This window comes from Geotrypetes seraphini, chromosome 19 (genome assembly GCF_902459505.1).
Source record: "Geotrypetes seraphini chromosome 19, aGeoSer1.1, whole genome shotgun sequence".
Taxonomy (NCBI): domain Eukaryota; kingdom Metazoa; phylum Chordata; class Amphibia; order Gymnophiona; family Dermophiidae; genus Geotrypetes; species Geotrypetes seraphini.
This window is the reverse complement of record NC_047102.1, coordinates 7,756,736-7,776,785: the sequence shown is the minus strand read 5'-3', so window position 1 is coordinate 7,776,785 and position 20,050 is coordinate 7,756,736. Positions and strand designations below refer to the sequence as shown.

The 20,050-nt window shown below is 45.0% G+C and overlaps 1 protein-coding gene across 3 annotated transcripts in view; it reads left to right on the top strand.

The window, feature by feature from the left end:
* TRAF6 (TNF receptor associated factor 6) overlaps nt 1-16,852 on the top strand; it is a 333,270-nt gene extending 316,418 nt beyond the window's left edge. For 2 of the 3 annotated variants that reach the window (XM_033927931.1, XM_033927933.1), the window contains 5 exons: nt 4,652-4,777; nt 5,655-5,794; nt 8,414-8,448; nt 15,064-15,167; nt 16,052-16,852. In XM_033927931.1, the coding sequence (XP_033783822.1) occupies nt 4,652-4,777; nt 5,655-5,794; nt 8,414-8,448; nt 15,064-15,167; nt 16,052-16,192 (546 nt within the window). In that variant the 3' untranslated portion in view covers nt 16,193-16,852. Of the gene's footprint in view, nt 1-2,473; nt 2,575-4,651; nt 4,778-5,654; nt 5,795-8,413; nt 8,449-15,063; nt 15,168-16,051 lie in introns of those variants that run through there. The other variant, XM_033927932.1, reaches the window with a different exon arrangement.
* The last annotated feature ends 3,198 nt before the right edge of the window (nt 16,853-20,050 follow it).

Genomic DNA, 20,050 nt, shown 5'->3' with positions numbered 1-20,050 from the left:
AAGTCAGACAAAGAATTATTTACCCCAATAAATGGCTTTCAAAATACTCCTCCCAGCCTCAATAGTGTTGGCCTTGCTCACTTCTACATCTGAGTTAATGCCATTTATGGACCAGTATAAACAATGCTGAAGGGGCTGCGGCCTGGCACCACTGCCCATGCCACTAGTGGCTACTAGGTACAGATAAGAAGTGGTGCCAAGAAACTGGCACATTTAGAGCTGCCTGCCCTGAACCCATGAAATTCAGACCAGGAGAGGGTGGGGATGCAGGAGAGCAGCGTTAGATGTCCAAAAGTGGAGGCAGAGGGTGCCCACTGGCAATGCCAAGCATGGCATATATCTAACACAGGAAAAAGTGGGAAAGTAAGGTCAAAAGGTGTCTAACTTTAAAATCCTTTATTTAGGCAGTTTATATGTTTATAGAATCCAACATGGACCCACAATATAAGTCTGACTTCGGTCCCGGAGAAGATGGCAGAAGCGCTGATAAAAGACAGCATCGATGAGCATCTAGAAAGGAACAAACTGATGAAAACCAGCCAACATGGTTTCTGCAAGGGAAGATCGTGCCTAACGAACTTACTGTACTTCTTCGAAGGAATTAATAAACAAATGGACGAAGGGGCCCCTATAGACATCGTATACTTGGATTTCCAAAAAGCCTTTGACAAGGTACCTCATGAACGCATACTACGGAAACTGGAGAACCATGGGGTGGAAGGAGACGTACATAGATGGATCAAAAATTGGTTGGCAGGCAGGAAGCAAAGGGTAGGAGTGAAGGGCCACTACTCGGACTGGAGAAGGGTCACGAGTGGTGTTCCGCAGGGGTCGGTACTCAGACCACTGCTGTTCAATATATTTATTAATGACCTAGACACAGGGACGAAGTGCAAAGTTATAAAATTTGCAGACGACACAAAACTTTTTACTTGGGTTAGGAGTCAGGACTAAGGAGGATTGTGAAGATTTACAAAGGGACCTGAACAAACTGGGAGAGTGGGCGAATAAATGACAGATGAATTTTAATGTAGAGAAATGTAAAGTCTTACATATAGGAAACAGAAACCTGATGGAAGGGCTGGTAATAGGTGAAAGTAGCCTAGTGAAGAACTTTGGGGTACTAGTGGACAAAACAATGAAGCCGTCGGCACAGTGCGCAGCGGCCTCTAAGTAGGTGAACAGGATGCTAGGTATTATCAAGAGAGGTATTACAACCAGAACAAAAGAAGTTATCCTTCCGTTGTATCGGGCGATGGTGTGCCCGCACCTGAAGTACTGCGTCCAATATTGGTCGCCGTACTTTAAGAAGGATATGGCGATACTCGAGAGGGTTCAGAAAAGAGTGACAAGATTGATAAAAGGTATGGGAAACCTTTCATATGCTGAAAGATTGGAGAAACTGGGGCTCTTTTCCCTGGAAAAGCGGAGGCTTAGAGGGGACATGATAGAGACTTACAAGATCATGAAGGGCATAGAGAAAGTGGAGAGGGACCGATTCTTCAAACTTTCAAAAGCTACAAGAACGAGAGGGCGCTCGGAAAAATTAAAAGGGGACAGATTCAGAACCAATGCTAGGAAGTTCTTCTTCACCCAAAGGGTGGTGGACAACAGGAATGAGCTTCCAGAGGGCGTGGTAGGACAGAGTACGGTATTGGGGTTCAAGAAAGGATTAGATGTTTTCCTGAAGGAAAAGGGGATAGAAGGGTATAGATAGAGGATTATACAGGTCCTGGACCTGATGGGCCTCTGCGTGAGTGGACTGCTGGGCGCGATGGACCCAGCAGAGGCACTGCTTACGTTCTTATATGTCATCGGCTCTGGAAAAGTAAAAACACTGATTTAATAAATTTAAACCAAAAGGATCTCAGCACAGTCCTTTAATCTATGTTGAGATCCTTTTTTGTTTGTTTGTTTGTTTAAATTGAGGAAACCAGCAAGGAGTGTTTTTTTGGGGGAGTTTTTTCTTCCAACCCTATTTTGTCCCACTTTTTCCTGTAGGGTTGGTATTGACTTGCTTGTGTCTACCACAAACCTACTTGACTTGATGGGGCATTGGCTTCTGTAGAACCCAGCCACAGCACTTGGAAGCAATGAACTCCTTGCATCAGAGTTAATTCTATATATGCAAAGTAAACAGTGTTTGGGAGGGTTTCCTGTTTACCAGTCTATCCACGATAATAGGAGCCTCATGTTAACAGGGATTCAGGCAGAAGCACAGCAAGGGGATGGAGTGATGGTTAAGGTCAGCAGTCGACTACCACTAGTTATCATTCTTCTAATGCTGCATAGATGGTCCTTGCTCAGAAGAGCTTACAGTCTAATTAGGGCAGATAAGGGTTGGGGAGTCCCTTGCAGAGAAAATAAGATGGACTTGGGTATCAACCCAAACCCCAAAAAGAGAGGGGGGAGGGGGAAGGAAAAGAAAATGCCTCCACCCCGAATTGAACTGCATTTCCCAGCGTGCGCAGCGAATCTTCGGTCACGAATCCGGGCCTCGCCAGTCACGTGACAGAGAGCAAGATGGCTGCGCCGAGCGCCGAGGACTTTGCTGCTCTGCAGCTTTTGCTGAAGGTATTCGAGGGCTGCCGGTCCCGATCGGCCCCTGTCGCCCCCCCCACCCCCCTTCGTGTTTGCATCTGGGTCTGGCCCGAGCCCCTTCTGCCCTCTGAGCTTTAGCTTAGGCGACTGGGGCTGGGGGATCTGGGTTTCCTGGCTCAGTAGCAGGGCTATCAGATTTCTGGCTGGTTGGGGTGCTGAGCCTAGTGCCTACTACTTAGCATTTGGATAGCGCTGAAAGGCGTAGGCAGCGCTGTGCATTTTGACGTTTATAGATGGTTCCTGCTCAGAAGAGCTTACAATCTAAATTGGACAGACAGACATGATATATAGGGTTGTGGGAATGCAGAACCCAAGGTGAGTGGAGTTAGCACTCAAAAGAGGTGGGTTGCCATTTATATACGGTCCCTGCTCAGAAGAGCTTACAGTCTAACTTGGACACACATGGCATATAGGGTGGGGATGCAGAACCCAAGGTGAGAGGAGTTAGGAGTCGAAAGCACTCTCGAAGAGGTGGGTTGACATTTATAGACTGTCCCTGCTCAGAAGAGCTTACAATCTAACTTGGACACACGTGACATAGAGGGTGGGGATGCAGAACCCAAGGTGAGAGGAGTTAGGAGTGGAAAGCACTCTCAAAGAGGTGGGCTTTTAACTGGGCATTGAACACTGCCAGAGACAGAGCCCGCCATAGGGGTTCGGGCAACTTGTTCCAAGCTTATGGTGCAGCGAGGCGGAAGGGACGGAGTGTGGAGATAGCAATTGAAGAGAAGGGCACAGATAGGAGGGAGATAAGTGAACAGAGATAGTGAGGGGCAGCTGAGTGAGTGCATTTGTAGGTAAGTAAGAGGAGTTTGAATTGTAATTAAAATGTACAGCGTATGTCTTTCAGCGCTATACAAGTGATAAGTAGTAGCCTGACAGCCTCGCTTTGTGGCCATTGAGGATGCCAGTCCCCCCCCCCCCCCCCCTGTTTTATACTTCTGCTCTCTTTGGCTAATAAGAATGACTATAACAGATATTTATTTTTTTTTTTTACTGTTGCTGTTGGGGTTTTTGTTTGTTTTTTTGAAGGGTGGGGTGGGGGTTGCATTTCCTATCTTGACACCCGGTTAAGAGAATAAAGCCTTGGAAAGATGTACTAGAAAATGTTAGTAAGGACTGACACCCCCCTCCCCCCCCCCCTAATCTTGCATTAAAGAAAAGTGTCCAAAGTGCTATTCTTACTGGACAAAGAAAATCCACATTGCGGTGCAGCCCCATTTTCTTCCCTTGGGCAAAGTAGTGCAAAAAGTATATATCCTCCTCTTTTCTTCCTCATAGAATTGAAAATTGTTATGAAGAGATTCACCCAGGTGGGAATTTTTAAGGTACCACACCCTTTAATGCCTCATTCCATGAATGCAATTGTTTATGGAAATCTCATTAAGAAGAGTAACACACTTTTTAAAGAAAACAGTTAGAAGTCAAGTTCCAAAGTGTTTTCTAAGCAAATACAGATTGGCTCGTAGTGATTTATGCAATATAATGTCTGAATTATCTCGCCATTCTCAGTCTCGTAGAACTTCAAGCAGAAGTTACTGGGAGCTGTCTTTGGAAGGAGAAACGTAGCCCTGACTGATTTTTTTTGTGACTTTTGCCACACGCCACCCACCCCCCTCCAGATTCCTAGATCTGAATCAGTTTGAAACGCTCTTACTGACTTGCAATATCGAGCGGTCTGTGAGGGTCTAGAGCTGCTGGTCTAGCAGCTCTTTTGAGGTGAAATGCATGGGATCCAGAGGATCCAGCTCTTAACCTATTTTCCCGATTGAGGGCTGGATGTACTAAAGCTGCCATTTCATTAAAATGCTTTATTTACTATATATGCCACATGGCCGAGGACCTTGCTGTTTTGGCAATCTTGTTGAAGGTACCAAAGATATCTGACATTGCTATTTTCTTCTGTTTAAGCAACTTTGTGATGTGCTGTGTCTCAGTAAATGCTGAACCTTTAGCCGCTCTGACTGAGCTTCCTGTGAGAGTAATATATGCGTTTCCTGCTGATTTCATGAATTCTGAACTCGATGGTTTCCTTCTTCCCATGTCTAAGGCATCCTCCAAAGAAGATGTTAAAAAGCTGTGCAACGATTGTTTCTCCAGCACTGCAGTTGGCTCAGACAGGTTGATTGAAAACACTAGTTCCAGCCTCTCAGCTACGCCAGAGGAGGCAAGTCAGGTAAGGTTCACGATGATCGGCTTGTGAGGTTGATTGACGGCATCGGTTCCACCTTCTCGGCTATACCGAAAGAGGCCGGCCAGGCAAAAATATTGGAAAATTCTAGGGAATACCAAAGATGAGGGAATGTTGCTACTGATGGCTTTAGGGAGAGAATATAATGTAAGGACGATAGATCTGACATAGCATGAAGCCAATTAGCATGATAATTAAGGAAAACTTATGTAATCTACAGGCTGTAGAACGGGATTGGGCAGCCACGGCCCTCAGGGGCCACAACCTGGTCGGGTTTTCAAGATTTCCTCAATGAATATGCACAAGATCTATTTGCATACAACAGAAGCACCACATTCCCAAAACTCTTGTGTATATTCATGGTGGAAATCTGAAAGCCCAACGTGGTCATGACCCTCGAGAACCATGTTTGCCCACCCCTGCTGTAGAAGGATACCGATATCCAAAGCAAGCAGCGGAAACCATGGGTGGGAAGACATTTCTATATAACTTTTTAAAAAATTTGCTTCTAGCCCCCTTTTCAATAGCATAGTTTATATGCCCGGAATAGACTACCTGAGTCTGTCCACCATGCCACTTCCCTCGTTGAAAAGTAGGCTGAAAACCCACCTTTTTGAGATAGCCTTCAACTCATAACCCTACTGCCCTCTGCCCACCATTCTAGCTAGCAGTTTAACCATCCCTTCTTAATTGTAACCCCCACCCTGGCATCCCGTTTGTCTGTCTTGATTGTTTAGATTGTAAGTTCACTCGAGCAGGGACTGTCTCCTTTGCGACTCAGAAGGGCCGAGGCACTAAGCTTTATGGTCGGGGCTCCCTCTGTCTATCTCAATTAATCCGTCTCCTCTTCTCGTTCCCACAGTTGATCTGCTCACTGCACAAACTCACCCGCCATGTGCTGTTCAGGGGCCTTACCGCTGCTGAAGACATTCTCGGACTTTTTCCGGAAAACTTCCACCAGAGTCTAAAGAAACTGCTCACCAAAATCATTCTGGAAAATCTGTAAGTCTGTGAAATACTCCTTTCATTGGTAGAAACAAAATCTATTCTCCTTGACTGTAGGAATTTTACGAACTGAGCTGAGATCAGAGGCTGATGTGATCCTTGTCGAATCCGCAGTATAACAAGGTAGCGTTGTATTTCAAGAGTATAGCTAACGATGCAGCTCGTACTTTCAGGGATCCTCAGACTGCCACCTGAGTAGCATAACTCAATGTGCCATGGATCCTCTTCGATCCCAGCCTAGCAATAATATTCTTAGTATTGCAAAGTTATCATATGTTCTTGATATTTGATTTGAATTTTTATCTTGACTTAAGCGTCGTTCATCCCCTTAAGATAACTTTTTGTTGTTGCAAATTTTACAATTTACAAGCATAACACTTGGGAAAGAAAATAGATTCTTACAATGGTTCTGACCTTGATAAAGGATTGAGAAATGCGTCGGCAAGGGGATGAACTACGCTTAAGTCAAGATAAAAATTCATCTGAAATCTGCACCATGCCTATATAAGATATCAAGAACGTATGATAACTTTGCAATACTAAGAATATTATTGCTAGGCTGGGATCGAAGAGGATCCATGGCACATTGAGTTATGCTACTCAGGTGGCAGTCTGAGGATCCCTGAAAGTACGAGCTGCATCGTTAGCTATACTCTTGAAATACAACGCTACCTTGTTATACTGTGGATGTGTACTGCCTGAGCAACGATTGATTTTCACTAAATGAACTATTGAATATTTACATCCTTGTCGAATGACATATATAATTACCTTAAAAGAAACACGTAGACTACAGATTATCCAAAACACCGCAATAAAAATTATCACGAATAGAAAAAAATTTGGTCATGTAACCCCATTGTTAAAGGAAAATCACTGGTTACCGGTAAAGCACAGAATCGCTTATAAAATTGCCTTACTGACACATAAGATATTAATAAACAAAGCCTCAGCATTTTTAGAAAGATTTTTAATACCATACACTCCTGTAAGATCTCTTAGATCAGAAGAAAGATCCCTGCTGGTAACTCCCCCACTAAAAATTATTTATTCAAGGAGGGATTCGATCTTTTCTGTTACAGCTCCCCAAATTTGGAACTCTCTTCCTCTCAATATAAGAGAAGAAAAATTACTTACTAAGTTCAAAAGCTGGCTGTTTAAGGACGCCTTTAACTGACCCTTTTCATAATCGCATTATCTCATTCCCTGGAATTTATCTGGACAAGGAACACTGTTAAGTAGAAATTAAGTGGGTACCGTTCCCCAACCTTTTGTGTCCTTACCCTTCCTTTTTATTTATTTTCGAATTGTATTTAATCCATTTTCCCCCCCCCCCCATAATTGTCTTTAATGTCCTGTTTGTTGGAAATTTTTTATTTTTTCTATTTTTAATTTTGCAAATCGCATTGGATTTGGATACTGCGATTATATCAAATATTTTAAATAAACTTGAAACCTGGCCTAAAGATTGCAAGCAGCTCAGTCTCTTTGACCTCAGTTAGCACATTGTATCGCCCTGAGTCTTGATCTGATGAAACCTTTTCGTAGCAGTTTGTAGTCTTGCCTTAGTGACGTGAGGTGTTGAGTGACTCCCAGAAAGTCACAAAGGGTCACTAGCAGGAAGCAGAGAGAAATTAAAGTCGACTGCTCTCCCAGGTCTTCCAGTTTTGATCAGGGCATATGAAACAGGAACGCTGTGCTGTCCTTTCACAGTAAGGTTCTGATTTAAAGGACAGACTTCAGAACAGTTATGCGTGTAATTTGGTACAAGAGTGGAACACAGCAGTTCTCTTGACTAAGGCAACCCCTTATTGCAACTTTTGCTTTGGAATATGATTCTTCATTTGTATTTTTATTTTAAGGATGTTAAGTTACTGGGTCATTTGGTAATGATTTTTCCTGATCTCTGTAGAGCCACGTAATTGAGGAGAGAGGCTTTTTTTAGCCCTTAAATCTCAAGTGTTGGCTCTCAAAGGGATTTTTTTCCTTCAGTTTCCATGTAAATGTATTAAGACTTTGGAGACCCAGAACATTTAAAGCAGGGGTGTCCAACCTGTGGCCCAATGAAGTATTTTGTGCGGCCCTGGTCGAGGGCGATGCAGTGTTTTCCTCTGCTGCCCCCGGGTGTTTACCGTCTTGCCGGCTCCCTCCTCTGTCTTGTGTTTGCACATTTGTGCGGCCCCCCCAAAAAAATTTGGGGGGGTCAATGCGGCCCAGGGAAGCTAAAAGGTTGGACACCCCTGATTTAAAGAATTTCTTGGAATCAAGGCAACCTCCAGTTCCTATAGCTGTTATCCACTCCTTCAGATGTATAATTTAAATGACGTGGACGTAAAGTGGATTCTTGCTGAAGTCAAATTAAGAATTTTCCTGTATAATTTCTTTAAATCCCCCCCCCCCCCCAAAGTTTTCTGTAAATCTTGTTGTCCTTTGCTGTTCATTATTTCTTAATTTTTTAGGTCAAAAATAGAGGCTTGCTATATGTTTAGCTGATTACATATTCCTAGAAAAGATTTTCATTGTAAGAACCTATTTTCTTTAACAAGTATTATGTTTGTAAAGTGTAAAAAGGTTATCTTGAGTAAAAAGTCTATTTTTTTCCCTCTGGTTTTGCAGTGCTGCCTGGAGAAGTGAGGCTGAGATCAGTCAGAGTAAGTGGATGTTCACAAGACATTGATATAAAGTGGTTTAATTGGTTTTGTGGCATAAGTGTGAGCAATTCATGAAGAAAGGTCGCGGAAATGTTCATCATATTTACTGACTATACAGAAAAAATAAATAAATATGCATATTGAGATAGCCAGCAGCTCTCTCCTCTCTTGGATCCCAGAGTGCCACCAATTGCAAAACACAGAACATGAGGACGGATAAAAGACTTTAGACACTGCCCATCCACACTGAACCTCTGCAATCCCTTTCACTTCCTCGGTGACGCTTTGGACACCGTCCTTGTCTTCACCACCTCCGCCGGGACAATGCTCTGGGTAGCCACTGTCCTTTCTGTATTACACTAGAATGTGCCTTCTTTCAACCCCATCCTATGAAGCCTCATTCCAGAGTTTCCTTTCTATTGAAAGAAGTCTGCCTCCTGCGAATGTATTATTTGAAGGTCTTTAATTGTGTGTGTTCTATCTCCCTGTCTCACCTTTCCTTCAGAGTATCCAAGTGATAGAAATAAGCTGAGAGTAAGTCCTGGACCAGTGCTCTGCACTTGGAGTCTTAGGTTCAAACAATTTTTATTGATGCAAACAACAACAAAAACAATGCCAGAGCACCCCAAGGGTGCACGGTACAAACAATGATGCTCTCCTGACTTTTAAAACATTACAGACCAACACCCCAGCATTTATAGACAGACTCTTGATCCCTTACGACCCCCCCCCCCCCAGAGCTCTAAGATCTCTTTCACAGCATACTCTTAATGTTCCATCTTTAAAAACAATTGGTACACGTCGTATCTTAATCTTTTCTGTGACCGCTCCTATGACTTGGAATTCTCTTCCTTTATACTTAAGAATCGAAAAAAAACTTACAAAAATTTAAAAGCAGCCTAAAGTGCTTTCTTTTTAAAGATGCCTTCAGCTGACCACATGATTCTTAATAATGTTGAATGGTTACATTCACCTCTGGGGAAAGTGTCCACAATTTACTTCTTTTTGCTTCTCTTTCTTATCTTCCCAACTCCCTCTTGTATTGACCTTAATTGTTTGGGTTTTTTTTCTTTCTATAACGATTGTATTTTTCCCCCCTTTCCTATTTGTTCCTAGGAACTCGTCAGTTCCTCCTACCCAGTATGTACTTGTTATTAGTCATGTATGTCTTACTTGTCTGATCCCTAGTAGATTTGTTATCTTGGCCAAGTATGTACAGTTTGTCAAAATATTTATTTGTTTATATGTTATTTTTTAATACTTTGTAAATCACTTTGCATTTTGAATAAGCGTTTAATCAAAAATCTGAATAAACTTGAACATAAGAACATAAGAAGTTGCCTCCGCTGAGGCAGACCAGAGGTCCATCTCGCCCAGCGGTCCGCTCCCGCGGCGGCCCATCAGGCCCATTGCCTAAGCAATGGTCCCAGACTATCCCTATAACCTACCGCTACTCTTATCTGTACCCCTCAATTCCTTTATCCTTTAGGAACCTATCCAAACCTTCTTTGAAGCCTTGTAACGTGCTCCGGCCTATCACAGCCTCCGGAAGCGCGTTCCATGTGTCCACCACCCTCTGGGTGAAAAAGAACTTTCTGGCATTTGTTTTAAACCTGTCTCCTTTTAATTTTTCCGAGTGCCCCCTTGTACTTGTGGTTCCCCGTAATCTGAAAAATCTGTCCCTGTCTACTTTTTCTATACCCTTCAGGATCTTGAAGGTTTCTATCATGTCTCCTCTAAGTCTCCGCTTTTCCAGGGAGAACAGCCCCAGCTTTTTCAGTCTGTCAGTATATGAGAGGTTTTCCATACCTCTTATCAGTTTAGTTGCTCTTCTCTGGACTCTCTCAAGTACCGCCATGTCCTTTTTGAGGTACGGCGACCAATATTGGACACAGTACTCCAGATGCGGTCGCACCATTGCACGATACAGTGGCAGGATGACCTCCTTTGTCCTGGTCGTGATACCCTTCTTAATGATACCCAACATTTTGTTTGCTTTTCTTGAGGCTGTGGCGCACTGTGCCGACGCCTTCAAAGACGTGTCCACCATCACTCCCAGGTCTCTTTCAAGGTTACTTACCCCTAGCAATGATCCTCCCATTTTGTAGCTGAACATCGGGTTCTTTTTCCCTACATGCATGACCTTGCATTTCCCTACATTAAAGTTCATTTGCCATTTTTTGGCCCATTCTTCTAGCGTCGTTAGGTCCCTTTGCAGATCTTCGCAGTCTTCCATGGTATCAACCCTGCGGTAGAGTTTGGTCTCATCCGCAAATTTAATAACTTCGCAATTTGTTCCTGCCTCCAGGTCATTAATAAATATATTGAACAGGAGTGGTCCCAGCACCGACCCCTGCGGAACTCCGCTCGTGACCCCATGCCAGTCCGAGTAATGGCCCTTCACTCCAACCCTCTGTTTCCTGTCCGCCAGCCAGTTTTTGATCCATCGGTGGACCTCCCCTTGCACCCCGTGTCTCCACAGCTTTTTAAGCAGTCTTTCGTGCGGTACCTTGTCAAAGGCTTTTTGAAAGTCAAGGTAAATGATGTCAATGGATACCCCTTTATCCACCTGTCTGTTTACCCCCTCAAAGAAGTACAATAAGTTTGTGAGGCATGACCTACCCTTGCAGAAGCCGTGCTGGCTCGACTTTAGCTGTCCATTGTTTTCTATGTGTTCACAGATACTGTCCTTAATCAGTGCTTCCATCATTTTTCCCGGGACCGAGGTCAAGCTCACCGGCCTGTAGTTCCCCGGGTCCCCCCTTGAACCCTTCTTGAAGATGGGTGTGACATTCGCAATTTTCCAATCCTCCGGGATCTCTCCAGTTTTTAAGGATAGGTTACATATTTGGCGAAGTGGCTCTGCTATTACGTTCCTTAGTTCCTTGAGTACCCTTGGGTGAATGCCGTCTGGACCTGGTGATTTGTCGCTCTTTAGTCTGTCTATCTGCCTGAGGACATCCTCTTGGCTTACCTCTAGTTGGACCAGCTTTTCATCCCGATCCCCATTTACGATGTCCTCCGGTTCCGGAATATTGGATGTGTCCTCCCTCGTGAAGACTGACGTGAAGAACTTATTTAACCTGTCTGCTATCTCTTTTTCCTCTTTTACCACTCCTTTTTTGTCTCCATCATCCAATGGCCCCACTTCTTCCCTTGCCGGTTGCTTCCCCTTCACATATCTGAAGAACGATTTGAAGTTTGTTGTTTCCCCCGCCAGTCTCTCCTCATATTCCCTTTTAGCTTTTTTAACCACACGGTGACACTCCCTTTGGTGTTCTTTGTGTTCCTTTTGGTTGTCCATTGTTTGGTCCTTTTTCCATTTTTTGAACGATGCTTTCTTGTCACTTATCGCCTTTTTTACTGCAGTTGTTATCCACGCTGGGTTTTTTTTTTCGGTTTTTTTTGCACCCCTTCCTGAATCTGGGGATGTACAGGTTCTGTGCCTCTTGCATGGTGCCCTTGAGTAGGGACCAGGCTTTTTCTACAGACTCCATCTTCCTTTCGCTACTGTTGAGTTTCTTTCCCACCAATTTCCTCATGCCATCATAATTCCCTTTTTTGAAGTTGAGTGCTGTCGCTGTGGATCTTTTCACCTTTGATGGTCCAATTTCCAGCTTGCACTGGATCATGTTGTGATCGCTGTTTCCTAGGGGTTCTAGCACCGACACCTCCTTTGCAGGTCCCCCTAGCCCATTGAGGATTAGGTCGAGAGTTGCATCCCCCCGTGTTGGTTCCGTGACCAGCTGTTCCATGAAACAGTCCCTCGTGGTTTCCAGGAATTTGGTCTCCCTTGTGCAGTTTGAGTGTCCAATACTCCAGTCTATCCCAGGGTAGTTGAAGTCTCCCATCACCATCACGCTTCCGCTTTTGCATATCTGCCTCAGCTCAGCCTCCAGGTCCTGGTCGAGTGCTTCCGGTTGTCCAGGTGGGCGATAGTACAGTCCCAATTTTATGTCTGCTCCAGCTCCTCCAGGTAGCTTAATCCATAGTGATTCCAAGTCGTCCGCCCTTACTGTTGTTTCTATCCTGGTTGAAGGTATGGAGTCCTTTATATAAAGCGCTATTCCTCCACCCTTCTTGTGTGTCCTGTCCCTCCTGTAGAGTTTGTACCCTGGTATGGCCACATCCCATTTGTTGTCGTCAGTCCACCACGTTTCTGTGACTCCTATTATGTCCAGGTCCTTTGTACTGGCTATGACTTCTAGTTCTCCCATTTTGGCTCTTAGGCTCCTAGCATTAGTGTATAGGCAATTTAAGTCCTGGTTTTTTGCCTTTTCCGCTGGTTTTCCTCGTGGTTTGGCGCCCCTGCCAACCTCCTCATGGGTTGAAACTTGATATAGAATGAAAAACAAGCAGGTACAGAAAACACGTAACAGCTACCAAACTCCCCCCCCCCCCCCAATCCTACTCTACATAGGGCGAGCGAGAATAAAGCGGCTGAAGGCACTCCCGAGTCTTAGAGTTTCTTTCTGATTCTCCATTTGATACCTAGTAAAAGCCAAACCTCGCTTTTCTGGTCCCCGTTCTGTATCAGTACTTCCGAGATCTCTCCCAGAGGCCCCCCTGCTCCAGTCTGGTTTTCAAGATCACCACGAGATAAATTTGCAAATATTGGGCACCCTTCGCATTCAGATCTAGTTCATGCATATTTTACGGGGATGTCCTGAACACCGGACTAGCTAGGTATGCCTCGAGGAGAGGGTTGAGAAGCACTGCTCTATATGGTAGCATAATAAATGACGGCAGATCCATCCAGTCTGCCCTGTAAGCCCACGTATTACAATTTCAGGATGAAATTAAAAAGTCTTTTTTTTTTTTTTCTTTGTTCTTTCTGGGCCATAGACCGTAGAAGTTTGCCCGGTGCTGACCTCAGTTTCCAGCTACTGGACTTGCCACTGAAGCTCACTCCAGCCTATCCAAACCATCTCCTATCCTGGATTCGGACTGTGCAACTTTGCTCATTTATATTCTAGAGATCCTCTGGGTTCATCCCACACCTTTTTTGAATTCCATCACAGTTTTTCTCTCCACCACCGAGGGAGGGAGGGCATTCCAAGCATCTGCAACCCCCCTCTGTAGAAAAAAAATTTTCCTGACATTGCTCCTAAGTCTGCTACCCTTCAACCTCAATTTATGTCCTCTAGTTTAACCAATTCCCCTTCTCTGGAAAAGGTTTGGTCCTTTATTAATACCTTTCAAATATTTAAATGTCTGTATGATAACACGCCCACAAGTTGAGATCTTCTAGTCCAGTGTTTTTCAACCTTTTTACACCTATGGACCAGCAGAAATAAAAGAATTATTCTGTCGACCGGCATCGGTCCGTGGACCGGCAGTTGAAGAACCCAATCTCCACCCCAGACCCCATCCCCATAATAGTACTAATTGCACCTTGCACGTCCTGTGCCTCATCTGGAAGCCTTCCCTCTGACGTTGCAATGTCAGAGAGAAGGCTTCCGGTTCAGGCGCAGGATGCCCGTAGGAGCCGCTGCCCGTGGCTTTGTGCACTGAATCAGTTAGGAAGAGGGAGCTGGCTCGAAGATAACGCCGCATCGATCGCACTGTAGACCGGCGGTTGAAGAACACTGTTTTGGGCCTGATGCACGTGCTGGCCCTGTGGACCGTCAAGAAATTTCTGTGGACCGGCACTGGTCCATGGACCGGTGGTTGAAGTACACTGTTCTAGTCTCCTCTCATACTTCTTTTGGCGCAAACCTCCTACCATCTTTGTCGCTTTCCTCTGGACCCATTCAAGTCTTTTTGTATCCTTGGCTTCCAGAACTGAACACAATACTCCAAATAGGGCATCATTTATGACCTGTACAGCGGCATCAATGCTTCTCTCTATACAGCTTACCATCCTCCTGGCTACAGCCACTGCCTTGTCACATTGCTTTGCCACCTTCAGCTCCTCAAGACAGTATCACCCCAACGTCCGTCTCCCCTTCCTGCATATCAGCCTTTTGCCTCCCGGTACACGCATCTCCCTCAGATTTCTACTCCTCAGATGCATCACTCTGCACTTCTTTGCATTGAATTTTAGTTGCCGGACATCAGACCATTCTTCCAACTTTTGCTGGATTTGATGACATGATCAGCTCGTAGGTGATGTCGGGAATAGTCTCGGGAAAAGGGGCAAGGAGAAGAGTCTTAAACTTCAAGTCATTCAGTGATTAATCAAGCAAGTAATTGGATGAGCCCTAGGGCCAGGTTGACTGCTACAGGGCAGTAAGTAAGCTCTTAAGAAAGACAACCATGTGGATCAAACTTGATTCGAGAGGTAGGTTTTATGTCCTGTTTTGAGCTTGTATGGGTGATACTGAAAGTTGCTTTCAGAGTTGTGAATTATGAGCTGATGGCTGTGCTGGGACAGGAGGAGGGATGGTCCTAGTGTTAGAGCCGGGGAATCCCAGGTTCAAAATCCACTTCTTTATCAGCTCTCCTTGTGACCTTGGGCACGTTTTCTCGGGTTTCCACTTAGATCTGAAACCTTTGGAGATAGGGACTTGCTGGACTTTAATATTAATGCTGTAAGCCATCTTGGGCCACAGATCCAAAAATGATTAGTCTCTCATGCTGCTGATTTAAGATTCATAATTCTGCTTTTTTTAGTCTCTTTACCCCGGCTGGTCGATATGGACTGGAGAGTAGACATCAAGACTGCTTCGGACAGCGTCAGCAGAATGGCCGTCCCCACCTGCTTGTTGCACATAAAGGTATGTGGAGTCTCGCCATTTCCTGCCTGAAAGCATGGAAAAAGAGTATGAGTGGGCAACCTGTGGCCCACGGGCCACATGCAACCTGCTACTGAATTTTTTGCAGTCTGTGAGACCACGGAGAGCATATGCATGGGAACTAGGGCCATGGCAAATTTTCCTTCCCTGCCTCCCTCACTGTTCTGATAGAGGTAATGTCACAGTGCTAACATGGAGGCGCCCACTTACAGAACTAAACCCAGTGGCTTAACGAGGTGGGAGGTGCCCGGGGGCCCCTCCCCCCACCTCCACATGCTCCTTCTCTGCCCCCTCCTTCCCACCTCCACATGCTCCTTCTCTGCCCCCTCCTCCCCACCTCCACATGCTCCTTCTCTGCCCCCTCCTCCCCACCTCCACATGCTCCTTCTCTGCCCCCTTCTGCCACGCACCCCTTCCTTTCCCCCATACCTCTTTAATGTTCCTGGCGTGAGCAGCAACCCCCAACGTGTTGCTCCCGCGTCGGCTCTTCCTGTGACGTCAGTTCCTAGGTGCGGATCCGGGAAGTAACGTCAGAGGAAGAGTCGACGCTGGCTTGACAACATGTTGGGGACTGCTGCTCATGCCAGGAACGTTACAGAGGTACGGGGGAAGGAAAGTGATGGGGGAGGGGGCTGGATAGGAGGATGGGTGCCTGCACCCTCACCAAGATGGCACCTGGGGCGGACCGCTCACCCCCCCTTTACAGTGCTACAGACTGAACCTCAGAATAACCAGCCCTTGACTGTGTCGCCTGATGTGTGACCGAGATGAAGACACAGAAGACTTGTTCCTGATTCCGGGCGGGGGGGAGGGGGGATGAATGACGGAAAAAGGGCTCTTTCTAATCCAGCATCCATTCTCCACAGATCCGGGAAGATGCGAGCCCGTGTGGGGATGAACCGGAGACTTCTGTGGTGACCGTGGAGCTGAGTAAAGAGACGCTGGACACCATGTTAGACGGACTGGGAAGAATATGCGATCAGCTTTCTGCGATAGCCACCAAGTAATGGGCGTGTCTGTCCCATGGTTAACAGAGGAGATCCTCTCTGTGGTAATAGGAAGCATTCAGGAAGAAGGGGAGGGCGGGATACAGTCAGCAAGTTGGTCACTAGAGTCATCTTTTCTCTTTTTCTGTGCACAGAATCCAGATATGTCCCTTTCTCCCCTTTAAAAATCCTTCAAAAGACAGGGTTAAACGCACACGGCTGACCAGGCTGCTCCCTAATACAAGAGAAATCTTATCCTGTTACACTTTGCGGTAGATAGTCATTCAGCATTGCTCAGTGTCCATGTCAGATCATGCAGACTGAGAGATGCGCGTCTGCAGTCCGTTTTTTGCTTCTTAGCTCAGGGCAGTGCAAGCAGGTTCCACAGCGCTACCCTTCAGCCGGCGCAGTCCGGCATTGTCAGCGCCTGAGCCGAGTCCTGGGTGAATGCTAGAGCAACGGCCGGCCCCTAAGGAGCTGCCACTGCATCTGAAGGACTCGGATGATAAGGAAAAGCATCGGAGTGATTCTTTCAGTATGGGTTACTCTTCCCTCTGAGGGAGCTCCATCGGAGATGCTTAAAACTTGAACTGTTTGGTCTGCGTTTCTCTTGAAAGATCGAAGATCTGGGACCCAGCTTGAGAGAAGCAGCAGGAACAGTTGCAGATGGGGGGGGGGGGGGGGGGGGGGGGGAGAGGCACTCGGTTGCTTTGGCTTCGAAAATATAGGAATTTTTAATGTGGATTGTGAGTAAGGGATGGAGTTTTCCGGTGTTAATGGAAATGCTTCTCTCTGTGCTGCTTCCGAAGAGAAGAGTGAGATCAGAAGAGAACTGAGCAGTTTTGCTTTTTAGGATTTTTTTGGGGGGGTGGAGTTTTTAAGGACCAAATTTGTACATAAGTGCCTGGTCTATAAAATTTTGGAGAAACCCCCCCCCCCCAAAAGCTGATTAATTCAGTACTGAAGGATGATATAACCCAGGTTCAAACTTTAATGGATTCCATATCTTTATATGTGTCTTTCTTATTCTGAGCAGATCTGTCTGACACTGCATGTTTATCTGCCTGTATATCTACTGGCCACAGACCAGTATAACTCCTGGCTCACCAGCATGCTATAGGAAATCACGTCGGGTGGTGCACCAGGGCAAAATGCCCAGGGAACTTGCCCCAATCTCTCTTCCCCCTGCCCCACTTTATGAAGACTTCAACAGATGCAGTGCAGAGCTCCGCCGAGCGTGGCAGACCCATAGGATAAGTCACTCTGCCTTCTGACCCGTACGAGGCCGGGAAAGAGCCATTGCCATGAGTAAACTTACTGAAAATCGGTACTCCCTTAATTATGCTAAAAGTGTGCTCGGTTTTCCACATTGTGTGTATGTCTGGCTTTGGGTGAGGGTTTTTTTTTTTTTTAGTGGACTTGTATTTCATGTCTGTGAGTTCATTTTCATGATACAATATAAACGTGTGGTGCTAAAATGTATCTATGGACATAGGCAAATGCGCCTGACCTCTTCTCCCACCTCTTCCTGGAGTGACTCTGGCGATGTGTCTGATTTGGCTACTTTCCAGGTCTTTTCTAGGACTTTGTACCTGAAATCTATTGAATAAAAAGTCTAGAGCAACAGAAAGCACCATCTGTAAATTACATGTGGGTTTTGGGGTTTTTTTTTCGTTCACACCATTAATATTTTGCATGTAATTTTCAATATGTGGCACTTGATCAGGTGTTCTCTGAGATCAGTGAATTACCTGTCCTGACACTGCCAGGTGTGCTCCGCGATCGCGGAATTACCTGACTTTCAGTTGCTTGCATCATAACATTTGGGCAGGAAACTCCCTAAGTTGAGTATGTTAAAGATTCAATCGAAATAATAGTCAAATAAACACAAGTATAGAAGTTCAAATATATAAATCATGCAAAAATCCTTCTACTGTAGATAAACCAGGTATTAACAGCGCTATAAAAAGCGCTATATAGCACTGTCAGTACCTGGTTTATCTACAGTAGAAGGGTTAATTTGAAATAATAAACATCTGGGTTGACTGCTTAGTCCAATTTGAACACGGGCTGTTTCCTTTTGCAAGCATCTTGTATGATAAATCACAAAACAGCGAGTTGCGCCATCTTCTAAGCCACGGGAACAAACGCTTCTCAGACGAGGCACCAGATTCAAGGCCATTGAGCTTCATGTCAGTTTACCAGGCAGCCCAAATTAAAACACTAGCCCTGAATCTGAATCCTCTGTTATGAAAGATATTGGTTACATCATGGCATCATTTTCGGTATTTGTACACTTTGGAAGGAGAACAGGTGACCCATCTTGCACCATCCAGCTAGATGGTGCAACATGCGTGTCAGCTTTAAAAAGGGTTTAGAAACCTAGCACTGGGCGTTAGGATTTTAAATGATCCCTTTTGGAAATGAATTAAAACGCGCCCCTTAAATTTTAGTTGCTAAAATGTGACTGGAAACCAGCCTTGAGTTCTTCGCTCTTGATTTTCAGCAGGAAGTAAATAAGCACATGTCGGAATTTTGGCAAATGCATTTTCAGCTGTGATTAGCACAAAATTGTTGTTTTTTTTTTAAAAAAAAAACAACAAAAAACCACACCGATTCTTGAGCCATCTGAAAAGCGCAGGAAGGTTTTGTCAAGATTTTTGTAAGTGTTGCTCGCACAAAGCTCTGTGGCGATTGTAGCACAGTGTATGGTGTTAAGACCTTTGCAAGTCCTCTCAAACCATTACCATTGAAGGTGATCACAATGCCAAAGCCGAGCCATACACGCGTTTGCGCCCGTGTTGCCAGATAAGTGAAAATATTCACTGGACTCAGCAGCGCTTCTTTGCAATTGTGTGTTTGTTGGTTTGAGGGAGGATATTTGTTTGTTTGTTTTTTGCTATGTATTTTTTGTAATTTTTAAATTCTAAAAGTTTTATTTTATTTGCTTCTTTACATTGTTTTTTCAGGTCCTTGATGCCAGGCTTCACACCGAAACACTGTCCATGTCGGGTCACGTGTATTAAAATTTAGTTCCTATTCATTAGGCCAGTGATTCCCAACCCCCCCCCCCCCAGGTCAGTCGGGTTTTCAGGATAGCCCTAATGAATATGCATGGAGCAGATTTGCATGCCTGGCACCTCCATTATATGCAGATCTCCTGCATATTCATTAGGGCTATCCTGAAAACCCGACTGACCTGGGGGGGGGGTTGGGAACCACTGCTTTAGGCCACTTGTGCGGTTTTGTTTGTCTGTATTGCTTTGCTTGTACTTGATCCCTTTTTTTTTTTTTTTTTTTGATTGTTGATATAACATATTGACCAAAATCACACCGGATGTAAACTTTCGAGACCACATAGCCAAACATCTATCCACACACCGTCACATTTGGTTAATTGCCTTAACGGTCCAAGAAATGGCATCTAAGATAGAAGAATCCAGTTTTTTCCATAACTTCCATCCATCATCAAGAGATCACTTTATTAAGCTGTAGCTCAGAACAAAGATCTCTAATACACTTGTAAAAAAAAAAATGTTTTTCCAGGGCAATAGGTGAGACAGTCTAGACATGTGGACGAAAACGCCAAATAAAATAAGAAAAAAGGGACAGTAGAACAGAAACACTCCTTCAGGCACGCGTGCAAAGGGAAAAACTGCAGGTGGGGCTAGAGCTCCCAGTGAAGTAGAGGAGAGACACAGAAAAAAAATCTGGAGTGGATTCCTTCTGCAAGTGGCACACAGCCACTGGGAGATAACCCACATGCCTAGAACAGTGTTCTTCAACCTTTTCACACCTATGGGCCGGCGGAAATAAAATAATTATTTTGTGGACCAGCAGTTGAAGATCACTGGGCTAAGTCGTGGGCCAGACCCTGCC